The 19,716-nt window shown below is 41.8% G+C and overlaps 1 protein-coding gene across 1 annotated transcript in view; it reads left to right on the top strand.

The window, feature by feature from the left end:
- f13a1b (coagulation factor XIII, A1 polypeptide b) overlaps nucleotides 1-19,457 on the top strand; it is a 24,013-nt gene extending 4,556 nt beyond the window's left edge. Inside the window, exons 2-15 of the mRNA XM_080452141.1 lie at nucleotides 1-228; nucleotides 1,656-1,844; nucleotides 2,506-2,754; nucleotides 3,724-3,842; nucleotides 4,347-4,454; nucleotides 5,263-5,437; nucleotides 6,559-6,697; nucleotides 7,541-7,644; nucleotides 7,961-8,049; nucleotides 8,570-8,723; nucleotides 15,328-15,603; nucleotides 17,197-17,357; nucleotides 17,955-18,091; nucleotides 18,540-19,457. The exon at nucleotides 1-228 is cut by the window's left edge and continues 14 nt beyond it. Coding sequence (XP_080308267.1) covers nucleotides 21-228; nucleotides 1,656-1,844; nucleotides 2,506-2,754; nucleotides 3,724-3,842; nucleotides 4,347-4,454; nucleotides 5,263-5,437; nucleotides 6,559-6,697; nucleotides 7,541-7,644; nucleotides 7,961-8,049; nucleotides 8,570-8,723; nucleotides 15,328-15,603; nucleotides 17,197-17,357; nucleotides 17,955-18,091; nucleotides 18,540-18,681 — 2,250 coding nt within the window. The 5' untranslated portion in view covers nucleotides 1-20 and the 3' untranslated portion in view covers nucleotides 18,682-19,457. The remainder of the gene's footprint in view (nucleotides 229-1,655; nucleotides 1,845-2,505; nucleotides 2,755-3,723; nucleotides 3,843-4,346; nucleotides 4,455-5,262; nucleotides 5,438-6,558; nucleotides 6,698-7,540; nucleotides 7,645-7,960; nucleotides 8,050-8,569; nucleotides 8,724-15,327; nucleotides 15,604-17,196; nucleotides 17,358-17,954; nucleotides 18,092-18,539) is intronic.
- Nucleotides 19,458-19,716: the final 259 nt, after the last annotated feature.

Here is a 19,716-nt window from a genome sequence, read left to right as displayed (position 1 = left end):
ATCCCGGTACTACAACCATCATGTCGTCAGACCAAGAGGAAGAAGTCACGGCCATAGCTGCTCCCACCGCCTCAGCTGTCCTTCCAACTGCCTCTGGCCCCCGGCCCAAGTTGACGAACCGCGGTCGCACCACTGACCCCATTGCTAGCTCCAACACAGACCTGGCAGATGTTCCCGAGTTTGAGCCATTTGTTGCTCCAGGTCCAAGAGGATACCCACCTCTGACAGGTGATGATGGGCAAACTGTGTTAATGTGTGTGTGCTTCTGATCTGCTTTTTAACTTATATTATTTAAGTGTGTTGTTCTAAATCATAACATGTGATGTATTAATCACTGCTCGCTACAGTGATTAATACCTTTTTAATGTATATACATGATGGAAGTAAATTCCGGGTTAGCCTACAAAAAGGCATCCTGACTTCAACTCTCTATTACAATTCACACTGGAACTGAAAAGTAACTGATAATTAAGAAACAAGGTCAGAAACACTCTGAATCATCAGCAAGGAGAGAACAAAAAGAGGAAGAGACAGGATGGAGCTTGATAAATGTCTCTGTGTCTCCTGGCTTCAAAAGATAAGCCCTTGTTCCCCACACTTAGTGTCACAGTGACCAGTTTCCAGTAAACGTTGCACATGACTGACACATAAAGGGCAGATTCTGCAGCAGACACACATTTCCCGGGCCTTGCCATGACAGCACGCTCAACAAGGCACAAACTTGATAGAACAACATGTAGGAACAGATAGACTGGCATGGAAGTGTGAATGAAATGACTGGAATTTGAGCTGTTGCTAGAACAGATATAGACCAAATCAGGAAACAGCAGAATACCGCACTCTTATTGACCCTAGCTGCCCTAATCACTAATCCCACAACCCTGTGACGCTGACTTTGGGCATAAGTTAAACAGGAATAGAGCGCTAAGGAAGTGACCTCGACTGCCCTAATCGCTACAGCCCTGTATTTGTGACACAGTTCCATGACACATGTCTGTCTCTGTCTCTCAATCACCAAGGATCCCACTACATTTTACGCATGAACAACCGTTCCATGATTTTTCCATATAAACTTGAATTTAGAAATTAAAATGTGTACGTCTGTAGTTATAAATTCATGTACTACTGCTACAATGGAAACAGATTAGTTACCACTTGAAGAATAACAAATCTGACCATGTAAGAGTAATTTGCTAAGAGAAGACAGCAGTAGTTAACTTGTTAAGGCTTCCCTCACAGGTTTACTTTTTTGATTGATTGATTGATTGAATACTTTATTAGTCAGAAATGTAAACGGCGCGTGGTACAGTAAAATATATTAAAGCTAAAAGAATAACACAAAAACTGTGAGGCTGTTCGTTCCACAACTGCTATTTCTGGCAGAAAAGTTGGAAAAGAGGATAAAAATGATATTAGAACTATCCACACAGCCAATGACTGGCTGTTTCAGTGACATATATTTCAAAATGAATGATAATAAACAGCAATAACTGTGATCACTTTGGGTCTCTGTGAAATTCCCACAGAGACCTTAATAGATGATTGTTTATGATATACATGGTTTTCATGACTGTGGGAACTCTGTATCCCTTCTCTGTTTAACCCTCCCTCCTCAACGTCCCCTTCTCTCCCTCCTTCTCTCTCGGCCCATCCAGAGTTCATGGACATAATGAACGTGGACACCATGAAGGGACAAGACGAGGCCAACAAGATGGGCCACCACACCTGGCTGTACAACAGCAACTTCCTCATCGTCCGTCGAGGACAAGAGTTCCAGATAAAGATCACCTTCGACCGACCTTACAAGCCCTCTGAGGACAAGTTTGCAGTCGAGTTTGTCATTGGTGAGACCATGTACTGATATACGTACATAAACAGTATATCTGTCTATCCATCCATCCATCCATCCATCCACTGTATATGTATTTTTTATTAGTTTATTTATTATGTGTGCATATGTACACATAATACACAAAAAGGATTGATTAGAAGTCTCTATGCTAATTCCCACCGTAATATCCACAGTAATTTAAACTACTTTCTCATTTCTCAAAATAATTGCCAATATACTGTAATGAACTCAGTCATTACTGTTATACTATTGTTCAGTTATGGAGGCCTCTACTATGTCCGTAGCATTTATAAGTCCATGAAACATCTTCCCATGGGAACAATAACGTTTAGTGTAGTGCAGTGGTTCTCAAAGTGGGGTCCAGGGACCCCCAGGGGTCACTGTGGTGGCTACAGGGGGCACTCAGAAAAAAATATTGATAGCTAGGAACTAAATGGACCCTTATAGGTCTGTAACTCTGAGGGTGTAGAAATGGGAACAAAATGGATCTGTAAGGGTCCATTTGGTTCCATATGTAACACTCACAGAGTTGTGGGGGTCCGTGGCATAATGCATACCAATCAGGGGGACCTTGAAATAAAAAACATTTGAGAGCCACTGCCGTAGAATATGACATTGTATCTCATTGTATCGTATCTTATGTCCTCTTCCAGGGTCCACCCCCCAGTACGAAAAGGGCACCTACATCCCCGTCTTCCCGACCCAGGCCCGGCAGAGCTCCTGGGCGGGTCGCGTCCTCGACAACACCGACAGTGTGGTCACCATGAGCATCACCCCGGCTCCGGACGCCATCGTGGGGAAGTACCGCCTGTACGTGGCCGTGGTGACGCCCTACGGTATCAGGAGGACCCGGCGGGATGAGAGCCAGGATGTCTACATCCTCTTTAATCCCTGGGCCAAAGGTTGGTGGTGTTTGAGGCTCATTGATAATTCACCACATGACATGAACCCTCTCGATGAGTGTCGTTCCACAAAATGATCTCAGTGCACCCACAACTTGTGATGTACGCTAGGCTATAGCTGTTGTTGTTTTCACCACTGTTTCATTTAAATAAGACCTGAGGCGATTCTTAAAAATGTTTTCTAAATCCTAACAGTTTTTTGAAAAAAATCTGAATTTTTTTTTTTCACGATTTTTCAAAAATAGCAGATATACAAGCTCGTAGCGCGGCACTCGGTGCCGCGCTATGAGCTTGTATATCTGCTATTTTTGAATAGCCAAAGAAATCTAAAGTGACACAGATGCGTTCCAGGTATTAATGGGTTAATACGTCAACGCGTGGTGTGGCGAAAAGAGACGCTATCGTCTCATGCTCATAGAGCTTGTAGATCTTTGAGATTTAAAGCTTGTAGATCGGCTTAAAGATCTTTAGGTTGTTTTTCTGTCGGGGGGGGGGGCATAATTTTTATAGTAATCCTACCTCTAAAATATAGAGGGTCAAGTGAAAGTGCTTTTTTTTTGTCATCAAAGGGCTTAACTGTTATCTACACAAGCTTGTAGATCTGCCATTTTTTGCTATTTTGTAAACAGCTATTTTGTTTTCGCCGATAATGACATGCCAAAGATAGGGACGGCAAGTTGAAAGTGGTTAACTTCCTTGTAATACAAGATGAGTGGCCTTTGACACAAGATACAATTCAACACAGAGGTTCTGCCACAGTCACAGCAGACAACTTATGCTTAATTTATAATCAATTGTACGACAGAGTCACATGCCGTAGAATAGTAGATCTACTACAAGCTCTGCAATTTTCGGCACATGACTCCATTGTACGATGAAGTATAAATCAGTCTTTGTTGACACTATCCATCCAGTGTCTTAATGTGCTATGGTTAACCCCTTACCTGCCATCATGTCTCTCTCCTCCAGGAGACGCAGTGTATCTGGACAACGAGGAGGAGAAGGAGGAATGTGTGATGAACGAGATGGGGATCATCTACCATGGAGCCTCTGATGACGTGTCTGAGAGAACCTGGAACTATGGACAGGTGAGGGTTAAAACACAGACAGTGATGAGAGAAAACACAGTTTTAAATGTTGCAATTCAATAAATGACACCATCTCGATGATGTGTCCAAAGTTGAAAGGAAACATGCACCACTGCGATGCTAGTAGCAATTATGTTAATTCTCCTCACTTGAGTCATCATGTCCATATGTACAGTAGCTGTACATGTACAGTAGTAGTTAAAGAACTTCGACGTGTCATTGCCAACTCAGAGAAATCAGAGGCGATTCTGAACCTGTTCATTGAGAAAGTGGGAGTTTTTACAGCTGTGAAATGGTGTAGTTTCTTTAGATTAGGCGGTTCCTTTCTCTGCCGCCAGGCAGGACAGGATGGGGGCAAAAGCAGGTCCTTTTCAGGCAAAGATCAGGGAGGTGTGCAGCTCTCGATATACACAGTGAGGACGGTAGTTTTTATTCATTTGGACTATAGTTTTTTATTAATTTTGACTGTGGTTTTTAATCATTTGGTTAATTTAATCTTTTTAGTTTGACTACGGAATCCTGGATGCTTGTCTGTACATCTTGGACAGAGCTGAGATGCCCATCACCAACCGAGGAGACCCCATCAAGATCGTCAGAAAGGCCTCTGCCATGGTGAGGATAGACAGATATACAGTAGTACATGCTGCTGTAGTACAACATATACTGGATATATACTGTAGACACAAAACATGTTATGAAACATCATCCAACTACACTCCTTTTAACCACTTAACCATGAGTCCCCGAGGGGTTCTGTACATGCCCCTTCCTTTTATCCATCTACACTAGCTATTTTCGCCAAATGTTTGCCTATTATGTCGTACCGTATGTCGTACAGTCATAGGTCGTAGTAGTTACAGATCATGAAGCTCAGACTCGAAGCATAATAGGAATTCCTCCTCAGGGAAAAAATTACGTTTTCATCTTGTCCTCGAAGAGCCTCTAATCCATGGGTCTTCAACAGGGGAGCCCTAGGGGGTCCTCAGAGTTACTACAGGGGGGCCGCCAAATCTTTGTGTGATAAGGGGGGAAACATTTGCCAAAAATAGCCGATCTACAAGCTCACAACGCGTCGCAGCACGACACGTTGTGAGCTTGTAGATCGCCTATTTTTGGCAGAGATGTTTAGTGTAGAGGGAAAAAAGAACAGACCAAGTACAGAGCCAAAGGTCAAGTTTACTATATTGAGGGTAAATGGAAAATATACATTAACATGAATCCAACATATTGATAATAAAATAAAATAAACATTACTGGTGCTGCCAAACAAGTCTATGAAGCCATCAATGAAATTATGAAAATTTGAATACAGTCGTGGGGGTCCCTGCTTCATCACTCTCTCAGCTAAGGGGTCCTTGGCCTGAAAAACGTTGAAGAGCCCTGCTCTATAATCTCTTCCGCTTCCTCTCGTCCAACTCAGCTGAACTCCCGTGACGATGAGGGCGTGCTGGTGGGGAACTGGAGCGGTGACTACACCTACGGCGTGGCTCCCACCTCCTGGACGGGCAGCACGGAGATCCTGCTCAACTACCACAGCAGCAAGATGCCCGTCTGCTATGCCCAGTGCTGGGTCTACGCCGCCGTCTTCAACTCCTGTGAGACAGCAATTCATCTTCTCCTGTCTTACCGCTGTTTTGAGGCTTCCTCTTTCTTCCTCCCACATTCACATAAACAATTGGAGTATCTAAGTCAGTGGTTCTCAAACTTTTCCACATCAAGGACCCCCAAAATGATATGTATTTGGCTGCGGACCCCCCCCCCCCCCCATCTCAAAAATATTTTGGGCCAGGGATTTTTCAAAAATAGCAGATCTACAAGCTCAGCTTGTATATCTGCTATTTTTTAATAGCTAAAGTATTAAATATGGCTAAAGAGGTTAAAGGTAGGGTAAGTGATATTTTTTGGTTAAAACAAAAAGTATTTTGTTAAAAGGTTAAAGCACTATATTCTGATAGTAATCATTGCTATAGAGTGTTTGTTCAGTAACAGGAGTCTCCCCGTCTCTCCAGCTCTTTAATAAACAGAAAATAATAAATTTTTCGGTAGGTGTCAAAATCTCAGCCAATCAGGAGAAAGTACCCATTTCTAAGCTTCATTTTTATAGTGTTCCAGTTCCAATTTTGCCAGCTCATTTCTTAGTGTCATCACTTCCAATTTCACTTGTTTAATCTATATCCTGATTGAGTTCTCTATCCTGATTGGATAACATTGGAAATGAAACTGAAACGAAATGCATTTTCTGTTTTATAAAGAGCTGGAGAGACAAGGAGACTCCTTTCACTGAACAAACACTCTATAGCAATGAGTACTATCAGAATATAGAGCTATTTAACACTTATTTTAACCAAAGAAAATCACTTACCCTACCTTTAAAATGATTTTGACGCTATTAACCAATTTTGTTGGGGACCCCCTCGTACCCCCCCAAGGACCCCTGGGGGTCCCCGGACCCCACTTTAAGAACCAATGATCTAAATGTCATGACTCCAGGGTAAAGGCAACCAATCAAGACGAGAAACATCATAAAGATGTACAAAATGGCCGGCGTTATCTTATTCTAGTTCAGTCAAACGGAATTGTTTTTGCACTCATTTTTGGCCGGATGTTTGACTCTAATGCACTTCCTGCACTGTACTTGTTCCACTTTAACCATACAGTTGTCTTCCTTTGCCCCTTCGCATGGTCCATTACTGCAAACGTCTGCTCTACACCTCAGTCCTGCGCTGCCTGGGCATCCCGTCCCGCGTGGTAACCAACTTCTACTCCGCCCATGACAACGATGGTAACCTGAAGACTGACATCGTCCTGGATGAGAACGGACGCGTCGACCGCCACCGTACCAGAGACTCCATCTGGTACTGTTAGGAGACTGAGTTCAATGTTTCATTTTAACCACTTTGTGCACATCACCATGTGATGGTGTTGCATGGCAAAAATAGCTGACCTACAAGGTAACAATGCGCCATATCACGACACCTTGCATCACAGCGCGTCACAAAGCATCACGACACATCAGAATGCATCATTCACAGTGAGCTTGTAGATCAGATATTTTTGCTTGAAACATTTTTCCCCTTATGTTCACCTAATGACATGCCCAAAATAGGTACAGGATCTCCCCGTCTCGAGCGCTTTAGTAAACACAAAATACAAATGTATTCAATCAGGAGAGAGAACCCCGTAAAGATCATTTATCAGCTTACATTTTATAATGTTCCAGTTTCTATTTTGTCTGCTCTTTTTTCTTTATTTCTTTTTATTTAATTACTCCCAATTTCACTTATTTATCCTGTATCCTGTATGAGCTCTCTGTCCTGATTGGATACAATTGGTATCTTGACCTGAAAATGAATTTTCTGTTAACCAAAAGGCTGGAGAGACAGGGAGACCACTATTACTGAACAAACACTTTATAGCAATGATTACTATCTGAATATATACATACCTATTTTCTTTTAATAAAATAAAATAAAGTAAAATAATAATAACAATAATAATAATAATAATAATAATAATAATAATAATAATGATAATGATAAGGGTAATGATAATAATAATAATAATAATAATAATAATAAGGGTAATAATAATAATAATAACTTATAACCCCTTTGAAAATCAAAAGGAAAACTTGTTTAGTTGTTATAACTTCTAATCATAATTCTTTAATGCTTAGATGTTTGTTTGTTTTTGTCCAGGAACTACCACTGTTGGAATGAGAGCTTCATGTCCAGGCCTGACCTGCCACCAGGGTTTGGGGGCTGGCAGTGTGTGGACGCTACGCCACAAGAGACCAGTGATGGTAATGAGGACAATCCCTACTGTCACTCTCTTTGGTTCTCAGTCTTTTACTACTTTCACCTTTTTCTTCCTGTCCTTCTGTTTCGCTGATTTCTCTGTTCTGTATCTTGCGCACAAAATTTCTTAAATTATGCATTTTATACATAATGTAATAAAGCACATGCATTGGCCATGTTTTATTAGATTTTTTTTGTGAATGCCAGTCAAATGTATAATGTATTTTGACACAGTAATGGAATCAAACACAACGTTATAAGTTGGATATTTGCCTTTTAACTGCCTTTCTGGACCCCATTGTTTGTTGTTGTTCCGAACAGGAATGTACAGGTGTGGTCCAGCATCTGTCCAAGCTATCAAGCATGGTCAGATATGCTTTCCATTCGACGCAGCGTTTGTGTTTGCTGAGGTAAACACCACAAAAAGAGTGACTTTTAAACATCAGTAACTGATGGAAGCTGATCTTTTCAACGATCTCTACAAAGCATCAAGATGTGACATGTTGTGAGCTTGTAGATCGGCTATTTTCAGCCAGCAACATCATTGTACGACATTGTATACGTTGAGCATTAATCATGCCTACAGTATGTCATTACATCGTTACCACAGAAGAAAAAATGCAGATCGAGACAGTGGGTCAACGATGACTGAATACACTAATCTGATCTGATCACTTGCAAATAACAATGTAGACATTCATGCCTGAAGATTGTATTTGGTATTTGCTTTAGACAACAACTAGAAATGTAAATAGTAAGTTCTAAGAGGAAACATTGACTGTAATAACAGATGCCATTGATAATGGTCTGGAATCAAGAACAGTGTTCCTACCACTCATGTGTGTCATGCTACTTTCAGGGACTGTCCTCGTCATTGACCCTGTATGCTAGAAGTGAACATAATGGCTTTCGTCTTTTTCTCCTCCCCAGGTGAACAGTGATGTGGTGTTTTACTCACGGAGCAGCGATGGCACCATGCAGCCCGTCAGAGTGAACCGGTCCCACGTGGGCCGCATGATTCTGACCAAAAGTCCCGGACAAGAGACCCGTCGTGACATCACCGACCAGTACAAGTTCCCTGAAGGTCAGAAAGGGGCAAGGGGGATGTGTCATGTATGACTCAGAGCAGTGGTTCTTAAATTGCTTTAATTTCAAGGACCCCCATAACTCTGAGAGAGAGAGAGAGAGAGAGAGAGAGAGAGAGAGAGAGAGAGAGAGAGAGAGAGAGAGAGAGAGAGAGAGAGAGAGAGACACACACACAGACAGACAGACAGACAGACAGACAGACAGACAGACAGACAGACAGACAGACAGACAGACAGTTGCATGCCATCCCCAAACTCTTTGTACCCCGTCTCTCTTGTTCCCATTTCTGGTATGGTCCAGTTAAGCAGAGATGCTTTTAAATCTTCTTAAAACAAAACAAAGGTGGTATCGCCATGATCTTATTGATATTGATAATATGATATTATTATTAATAGTACAGTTCCGACAGTCCACCCTCAACCTATCTTCATATACTGTAATAAGTAATGACATTCAGTATCAATGAACATCAAAACACGTGAAAGTAAAAATTCTAATTAATTTCCATTTATTCAACTGTGAAATGTCTGATATTATGGAGAAGAAAAACAATGACTGTGTTGTGTGTAATCATCCATTACAAAAGATTATTTTATTTTACTTTAGTCATTTCAGTGCCGTGCCAGTCACATCTGTCAGTCATCTTCTCCATGGCTGCCTGCGCACTTCTTCTTTCCTCGCGACTGCATCTCCTGCTATTTTCATCTACAATAGAAAACAGAAAGGGAAAAAGAGCTTTTATTTGTGTAGCCCTAGAATGGCTGATATTCCATACATGGCTGATATTCCATACATGGCTGATATTCCATATATTGCATGTATTCCATTTACAGCCACAATACACCCAATGCATTTTCTTGGAGGGAGTCACCGCTGCGGAATTTAAATTTTTCGGCACTCTACAACATGTGTACACACCCAATAATTAAACTAAAACAGAAACAGCAACAACGTCACCCTACTTTCTTACAATGTATCCTTAATGTACTGCAAACTGCTATGGAGTTTTTTCAAACTTCCTAAACAAGCTGCTGTGGTGCACACAGGAATTCACACCCATTCACTGCTCAATTATCTCCGCCTGGCTGAAGGCAAGGGGTTATGTTTTCGCCCTTTCTTCTGTAGCATCTGTTTCTTCCTTGTGGAAAAACAAGTTGTTTCTTCCTTTGTTGACAGGAATGCAGTTACAAGCATGAGAGTTAACAGCAAGCCAGGAAAGTCTTCATTTGGCGCCGGCGGTGTAATTAATTCATCCGGATACGTTAACATCAGAAGCAGCTAGCATCTTCTCATTTGCCCAATAAAACGTCAAACATTAATATTGCCGTTGATATACAGTCATTGGGTATGTTTCGCAATAGGTCTTATCTGTGCAAACGTTGGTAATTACAAAAGCATATCAATGTGCTGAATAGAAAGGTCAGATAATCCCATTTATCACACCATGGGCTGCCCGGAAGTCCATATTTAGAGCTGCAGTCGTCGTATGAAAAGTTATTCTCTGCAGAACGAAGGATTAAAGCCATGGAGGAGGAGGGCACAGTGAAAGAGTACCAAATCCAGTCAATGGATCAGAACCTCCTAGAACTCCAAAACAAGTTGAAGGAGAGGGAGGAGGAGATCACCACCCTCAAAGGCGGTCTCTGCAATCAGAGAGGCCCATCTGAGAATGAATCGCTCATCACAATCACAGCTAGCATCTTCTCATTTGCCCAATAAAACGTCAAACATTAATATTGCCGTTGATATACAGTCATTGGGTATGTTTCGCAATAGGTCTTATCTGTGCAAACGTTGGTAATTACAAAAGCATATCAATGTGCTGAATAGAAAGGTCAGATAATCCCATTTATCACACCATGGGCTGCCCGGAAGTCCATATTTGGGCAATAGTTTTGTGCTACGTCTGTGTTACGTCACGGCTGAGGCATATATAATAACGTTGCTACGTTCGAAGGACTATACGCTCATCGAGACGGACATGCCTTAAAGATGCATGATAATGAAAACTTTATCTTGATTAAACACCATTTAGAGAGTGCTAAGGAAAAGCTTTTTGCAATGAAGAAGGAGCTGCAGTCGTCGTATGAAAAGTTATTCTCTGCAGAACGAAGGATTAAAGCCATGGAGGAGGAGGGCACAGTGAAAGAGTACCAAATCCAGTCAATGGATCAGAACCTCCTAGAACTCCAAAACAGGTTGAAGGAGAGGGAGGAGGAGATCACCACCCTCAAAGGCGGTCTCTGCAATCAGAGAGGCCCATCTGAGATTGGATCGCTCATCACAATCGCAGAGGAGGAGAAGCAACAGCACCAGTACCAACGACACCACACACAAAAAGAATTAAGAACCAAATCGCCTCCCAAATCGCCTCCCATTTCTCCTCGCATGGAGCAGGAGACATGGGAGAGGGAGATACTAGCTGTAGAAAAGGAGGATTTGGCTAAGAAAAATAGGCAACTCCAGAACCAACTGGACCTCATCCAGGAAACATTGAGAACCAGAGATAGTCGTTGGTCCAATGAGCAGGTAAAATGGGGGAAGGAGAGACAGGAACTAGCTGAAGAAAAGGAGGCTTTGGCTAAGGATAATAGGCTACTCCAGAACCAATTGGACCTCATCCAGGAAGATCTGATATCCAAAAATACTCTGTGGTCCATAGAGCAGGATAGATGGGCGAACGAGAGACAACAACTAGTTGGTGAAAACGAGGTTTTGGCTATGAAGAATGGGCAAATCCAGAACCAACTAGAACTCATCGAGGTAGAAGACACAATTAAAGATGCTCGCCGGTGCAATGAGCAGGAGCTCCATCGACAAGGAAGAGAAAGCAAGGCGTTGGTTAAGGCATATAGGCAATCCGACCTCAACCTGGAAGAGCCCTGGTACTTGCCGGGGCAGGTGAAACGGAGGAATGACAGACAGAGACGACTATCTGACGAAAATGATACGCAACAAATTAAGGAAGAACAGAGAACCAACAAGGCTCGTTCTCACTTTGATGAGGAGGGGAAATGGGAGCAGGATAGACAGGCAATAGCTAGAGAAAATGAGGCTTTGGCTATGAAGAATAGGCAACTCCAGAACCAACTGAATCTTATCCAGAAAGAACTGAGAACCAAAGATACTTGTTGGTGCATGGGGAAGGGACAGGCACTACAAGATGGAGGAAATGAGTCTTTGACTAGGATGAAGCACCTCCGGGACGTCCAGGAAGAGCTGAGAAACAAGGAGACTCGTTGGCACTTGGCATTTAGCATACAGCAGGAGCAATGGGCGAAGGAGAGACAGGGACTAGTTAGAGAAAATGAGGCTTTGGTTAAGAAGAATGAACAACTCCAGAAGCAACTGTACCTCATCGAGCAAGAGCTGAGAACCATGCAACATTGATGCATGAAGAATGGGGAGGGAGAGACTAGCTAGAGAAAACGAGGCTTTGGATAAGAATAAGATATGGATAAGAATGGGCAACTCCAATACCAACCTCTGGATGGTACTGGTCCACTGGTCCAGTAGCATGACACTGGCTGTAGTGCCTCGGTTTCTGAGGCATTGCAGGTCCCCAGCCTCTAACCTGAGGACCTTCAGTGCCTCAGGATCTGGAACCCGTAATAATGTTTGGAAGAAACTGGAGAGCCAAAATAATGACAGCAAAAAGTTGGAGCAATCTTTTTTTTTGTGTGCTATTTTTTGCTTTTTTTTATTAGACATTATTAGATTGTATAGAGAGAGACAGGGAACCTGAGTTCAGTGAGAAGAGAAACATAAGTGACACGACGGGAGTCAAATTCAAACTCGGATCCTCGTGACTCACAAAGAGCATGTGGTCTGTACACTAGCTGGCTAAGCCAGGCCCTCATGGTGTCCCTCAACTGTAACAATGGCAAATACAAAATAAACACTTTGTGCACAGTCTCATTTGTTATACACTACTGACTGGGCTTGAGGCTCAACAGCCACCCGGCTCCCGGGTTCAACAGCTGTTTCTGTTATCTCAGGTTCAGCACCCGTAGCGACCACTGTTGCCCGAACATCAATCTCGTGGCAATCTGACCTCTGTCCCTATATGGCCCCAACATCTCTAGCGACCTCACCATGATGCCATTCTCCATATTCTCCATGACAACCTGGCCTGCCATAGCCTCAACCTACAGAGACAGGCCACTCACTTATGTCACAGCCAAATCAACCCGGTGCATGGTGTTATCTGATTTATCTAGCCTACTAGTTGTCTAGGCCTTTAGCTCATGCACTTGGCAGTAACATCTAAAGACTCTAGCACAGGGGTCTTCAACCTTTCGCAGGTCAAGGACCCCCAAGTTGCGATAGAGATGAAGCAGGGACCCACCACTACATATTGTATAAAATTGTGTTGCAGATTTAACTTTTTCATAAGATTTCATAGATAGTTTTATAGACTTGTTTGACAAACATGATCTTTTCTATTAATATGTTGGATTCATGCTAATGTGTATTTTCAGACCTTTTAAACCCTGAATATCTAGTCAACTTTACCGTTAGACTCTGTACTTGGTCTGCTCTTTTTCCCTCTACACCAACTCTCCTCTGCACCAACTCTCCGAAAATAGCCGATCTACAAGCAGATCTGCTATTACCGGCGAATTTTCCCCATCACACAAAGATTTTGCGGACCCCCTAGGGGTCCCGGGCCCCCTGTTGGAAGACCCGGTCCCTTGCTCTAGCATGTCAGGGCTGGTATGGTGTGTGTGTGTGTGTGTGTGTGTGTGTGTGTGTGTGTGTGTGTGTGTGTGTGTGCCGTTTGCTCCTTCATGGCCAATATAGTCCTCTAGCTCCGACACTCGACCGTCCATGCTCTTGTCGTGGCGCAGTTTAATGGTTGACATTGAAGATGAGGACAAAACTCATACACAAACATTAATCCACCGAACAGGGGTAAAGTCCATAAAATCCTCACTTTGCCACGGACTTGCCCCAAACTGTCCTTTCCGTGTCATCCTCCTCCACTATGCTCAAGTTGCTCACTGTATCCTACTGCCCTACTGTCTGCTACTGTCCTACCAAGCATCAGAATGATTAAATACATTGACTCGATCTCAGGATGTCACTCAGGTGGCCCACATTACTCGGTCTGACATGCTGATCTATTCAGCCAATGGGAATTCAATTTGACTTAATCAATAGTGACGTTGAATTAAATCGTCACACGAAAACAAAACAAAACTATGTATAGCTAATGCCCCCTTTTTTCTAAATTTGTGGCATAACCTCAACCTTGGAATAACTCTGGATCTCACCTTTGAATGTTAATCTATTGTATTTTATTGCATTTTCCTTTTCCTTTTTAATTCCAATGGTACATCATGTTTTGATTAAATAAGGAAAAGTATTTTAATAAGAAACGTTCAATTCATATATAGCTAAAAGATAGATTGCTTTTCCCTTTCATCCACCTAATATCTGTGGCTCATGAATCCTGAGAAATGTTAGGTTAGGTTCCATTCCAAGTTACATACATTTAATTGTTAATTACATTTGGAATGTCCAGTTCACAGGTACATTTGCACTGATCAAAGTCAGCAACCTGTTTGAAAAATGTTTTTTCCACATCACCAGGTAGCCAAGAACCTGAAAAAAAAGAAAACTACTATTTTATATACTTTCACTGACTTAAAACTACCTAACTGGTTTTCATCATTCAAGAGTCAATATTTTGTATTGCTGTCACACAAGTACACAAGAGTGAAATAATTTGGTTTTGGTTCCTCAACATTGTAGCAGCAATAACAAAGAGAGCCACTGGGGGCTCCCTATTAATAATCCTTTAGGTGCAGAATTAATCCACATAAAGCCTTGAAATATCATGTATTCATCACAATTGAACTGTAGATGGCAATACAGTGCTACATTAAATGTACCCAGTTGTTTGTTAAATAGTTTTATGCAATGTGTGATGTGAACAACAGCAAATAACCCTCTGAATGAGACTGTTCACAAGAAAACATTATAATAGTGACAGGAGTATGAATTATATTTGGCAGATTTTAATATGGGCATTAGCGTTAGGTTAGTGAGTTGAGCGTTATTTATAGTGCTAGAGGTTCCTTTTTATCTATGACTTTGGTTTTAAAAACCTGCTATTTTTATGCACTTTATGTGTTCCTTCCTCTATATTTTATTCTCTCTTCCCAATTTGCACTTACTTCCTATAACTGCAATATTGAGAGCATGCACAAACAAGGATTTCACCCACTTTAATATACACATATTGCATCGTGATGCGACACATTTAGAAAATATGCCCATAATTCAATAAGATAAAGAAGATATATTTGTAATTAAATTGTGTACTTTCGATAGCCTATTATCCAACATAAATCTGAACAATATCAAACTGTATACATTTCCCATAAGGAAATGCATGCATTTAATTCAATCTGACCAGAAGCAGGGATAAAACGTATCCCCACTGGCGATAAAAATTAATGACCAGAGGCGGGATAACATTTCTCTCCCTAAATCAATGAATTGTTATTAATTATTTTCTAATCGCTTAAACCGACTAGTTCGATTAACGGTTGCACCCCTAATTATTACTGTTCCCGGTTCCCGTTCTTACCCAGGCACCACGGAGGAGCGGACGGTCCTGGAGAAGGCAGAGGAGTACGGCTGTCACCGGGAGCAGTCCAACCCCCCCGAGGCCGACGTGGAGCTGGTCATGCCCGCCCTGGAGACCAGCGTGGGACAGGACTTCGAGCTCAGCCTAGAGTTCAAGAACAGCAGCGACCAGCGACGCACCGTGGACGCCTACATCAGTGGGAGGGTGGTGTATTACACTGGGGTCACCAGCTCCGAGTTCCTGTTCAAGACCCCCAAAGTCACCATCGAACCCAACAGCAGTGAGTAGATATGGCTTGTAAGTCAGATAAGATGGTTGCTCAAAGTGGGGTCAGGGGGGGCCCCTCAGGGGTCCTTGAGGGGCGTTCCAGGGGGTCCCCAGCTAAATAAATGATTGATAGTTAAGAATCAAATTGACCACTGTGGGTCTGTAACTCTGAGAGTGTACAAATGGAACTAAATGGACCCTCATTTGGTTCCATTTGTACACTCTCTGAGTCATGGGGTCCTTGAAATTAAAAAGGTTTGAGAAAGGTTTGGTTTCAATAGTATCAAAGTAAAGGGGTGCCCTGGTCACTCAACCAGTCAACACGGCTGCAGTCTTACAGGAGTAGTTCACCCAAAAAGTTACTAATTTTCTATGGTTAGGGCCAAGACCGACGGCTTCTCCGGTAGGAGACTCAATTGAGTCTCCGACCGATGACCAAGTCATAAAATGATTAGCTCAGGAATGTGACAAAAACTAAACAATCTCTAGGGTGAACTACTCCTTTAAAGGACTGTCCTTAGATCCTCAATGAGGCAAGAAAAAACCTTGATGTGAAAGCAGAAAGAAGAAATGGTTCAGCAGTGGAGAGCAGGAGTTTGCATGTTCTCCCTGTGTTTGCGTGGGTTTCCTCGCACGCCAAAATACATAAACGCCAGGTACATGCTCCTGCCTTTGCCCTTGATCAGGATCATCACAAGCTAAGTTGGTCTCACTGTGGCTTCGTATACCTATTTAGCATTTTAGGATGGGTCCACTCGTAACATGGCTCCTTCTATTTACTGTAGGATGTTAGATGGGTCCTAATAAGGCTCCTCCTATTTAGGATGTTCCAGTTAAGATGGGTAAAAAATGCAGAAGACAAATGTCCACAAGGGGACAATAAAGTATATCAAATGAAAAAGAAAGTATCCCCTTCCAAGGGTGGACAGGTGTGCAATAGGTTCCAAATACAACACAAAATAAACAAAACTATTAATTATCTATACTAGCAAAGTCATAGTAATATAATAACAAATATACACAATGTTATAAATAGTAAATCACACTCGATGAGGATTATCAAAGGCCACAGCCAAGGGTGAGCATACCTGTGATCTTACCACATGATCATAATAAGTTTGAATCCAGTTCATGACCTAATCCCCTCTCTGTCCTCTCTTTCTGATGTTTAAACAGAAATCATAAAAAATTAATGAATTTTCTCAAATGAATTTACTCCTTAATTAAAACCGGGACAGCATCTGTGTCATTTTAGATTTTAGCGTTGGCTATTCAAAAATAGCACACACAAGCTCACAGATTTTCTAAAATAGCAGAGACATCTGCTATTTTAGAAAAAAAATTTAAACGTCTTGAAAGTGTGAGAATGTGTGAGAACTGAGAAGAAAATGTATTTGTAGAATCGGCCTTAGGTCTCAATGGGTTAAAACAGCAGCAAATACACAAATTAAAATGACCTCCCCCAACCACTACTGCTACAGAACAAGCGGAGACGAATCATTGTGGTGTGTGTGCGTGTGCGTGTGCGTGTGCGTGTGCGTGTGCGTGTGCGTGTGTGTGTGTGTGTGTGTGTGTGTGTGTGTGTGTGTGTGTGTGTGTGTGTCAGGTGTGAAAGAGGTGGTGCAGGTGAGCTCTAGGACCTACATGAGGCAGCTGGTGGAGCAGGCCAACCTCCACTTCATCGCCACGGGGAAGATCCAGGAGACCGGCCAGATCATCACTGCCATGAAAGATGTCACCCTGCATTCTCCAAAACTTACTGTCAAGGTCAAACAATTCTAACCCCTTTAAACCCTATATACTTTGTTGACCGGGGTCCCACGTGAGTCTGTACTAGCCCCCCCCCTCCCCCCTCTCTCATTCTCCTGTATACCAAATCTCCTCGCTGAAAATAAATAGCCCATATACAAGCTCACAAAGTGTCTCAATGTGACACACTGTGAGCTTGTAGATCTGCTATTTCAGACAAATGTTTGCCTATTTAATGCTGAATGTTCGACAATTATGACATGCCCAGAATAGGGATCCTGGGGTGGTTACATAATTCCAAGTGAAATACCTCAAGACAATATAATAGTGGTTTTACATTTTCTGATTTGACACATTGCACTGATCTAGGTGAAGGAATGTCTGCAAATTGCAATTGGCCTTTGCATGAAACTGGGAAAATATGAATGTGTTACTGTCAGGATGTTGTGCAGGTACAAACTACAATGCGAAAGTGAAAGTGTATAAAATATTAACAGTTGCTATCTTTACGCACCTGTTCTATTGTACACAAACACTCATTCTTATGCACGCTGCCAGAATTCCCTGAATACATTTTATTTGTTTAACTTTTTTTTTACACGGTGTGTACTGCAGGTGTCAGGCTTGGCCAGGGTGAGTGAGGAAATGATGGCCATTGTGGAATTCACCAATCCCTTCAGCTTCAGTCTGGAAGATGTCTACATTCGCATGGAAGGACCTGGGGTCATGCCACCCATTGTCAAACATTACAGGTGAGCAGAATGTTTATTTGTGTGTGTGTGTGTGTGTGTGTGTGTGTGTGTGTGTGTGTGTGTGTGTGTGTGTGTGTGTGTGTGTGTGTGTGTGTGTGTGCGTGTGCGTGCGTGTGTGTGTGTGTTGCTAGTTGAAAAGATTTACAGTATTTGGGAGACTTGTCTTGGTGTATTCAGGCGAACAATTATCATCAGTTTCACCAATGACTTGCACTTCAATCAATGACATTTACGCTTTTGCTGACTTTTGAAAGAAAAATAAATAAAAAGCTTCCAATTAATTTCAATGCCTTACAACAAACTCATTATGTAGTAATAACAGAAGTGGTAACAATATATACAGCAAGTTTCATGAATTTGGAATGACTAAAAAAATGAATTCAGTGACATTCCTAATAGATAAAAATCTATCCAGTTCAATTCAACCACCCTGTTTGTTCATCCACAGTTTGATCCCAGCAAACTCTAGTCTGACCTTGACGGAGCGCTTCGTCCCCAGGAGAGCAGGACCAACCAGGCTGATAGCCAGTCTGGACTGTCCTGCCATCAGACAAGTGTATGGCAAGGTATCCATCAACATAAGGCCGTAGAATACCGCAAGGACACAAGAACCCAGCTACTGGCCTGCAAAACACCTAAGCCCAGTAACTGTGTGTGAACCACGAAACTAAGAGAAAGTTCAAACTCCAGCATTTATTAGCATCACTCTAAGTAATACTATTGTTAAAATGTAGGTGGCATGAAGTGGTAGCATTTAATGGTAAGAAGAAATAATAGCTTATTGTTTAGTAACATTTAACGGTATAACTTTTTTACGACAAAAAGACAATCCCTATCCAAGACCGTAGACCTTTAAAACATACAAAAAGGAGTTAGTGCTGTATGACTGTTTCTACCCGCTATGTGACCCTAAGTGCACAGCGTCTTTGGTTTAAGAGTAGCTTCTGCCATCATGACAGTGCTTACACGTTGGCACACCTAAATCTAACACACCAATTATACATTTTATTAGCTGCAGCTGCACGGATTACATCACAGTATACTATAAGGTCAGCCTGCCATGTTTTTACCCTCCTGGTGCTTTTAACCATTACAGGAAAAACAAACTCCAGAATCAGCCTAGGGTTTCATTCCCCTGTAATCTGTTACTGTATGTTTGAGGATTTTCTCAACTACCGTATGTGTTCCTACTTTAATTTGAACACGATTTTGTCTTTTTGTCCAATGACATTTGTCATTTACAACAAGCTGTGATCATTTTGATCCTTCTCATCGGCAAGTGACACAAGCTTAATCGATGTGTATTAAAAATAAATCTGGGATCCACAACAATGAAATTTGCTATTTGTCAAGACTGTCACAGTAACATTTTTATTTTATTCTACCGAGCTTTTACTTTTTTCTGGTTAATTTCAAAGATAGGCTAAGCACACTAGTTTCAATAATATCAGTGATCCTACATGAAGTTATTATTTCCCCCTGATTGTACCTGTAAAACCTATTTCTTTCATGTTTTTATTCTGTGCAAAAAGGAATGCAAATATTTACCAACCAAATAAAAAGTATGAATTAAAATGTGTGTGTATGTGTTTTCTATTCTATTGGGATACAACAAATGCATATTG

The sequence above is a fragment of the Gymnoscopelus braueri genome (genome assembly GCF_963280865.1).
Source record: "Gymnoscopelus braueri genome assembly, chromosome: 15".
Lineage (NCBI taxonomy): Eukaryota > Metazoa > Chordata > Actinopteri > Myctophiformes > Myctophidae > Gymnoscopelus > Gymnoscopelus braueri.
The sequence above is the reverse complement of the archived record's forward strand: the minus strand, read 5'-3'. Positions and strand labels throughout refer to the sequence as shown.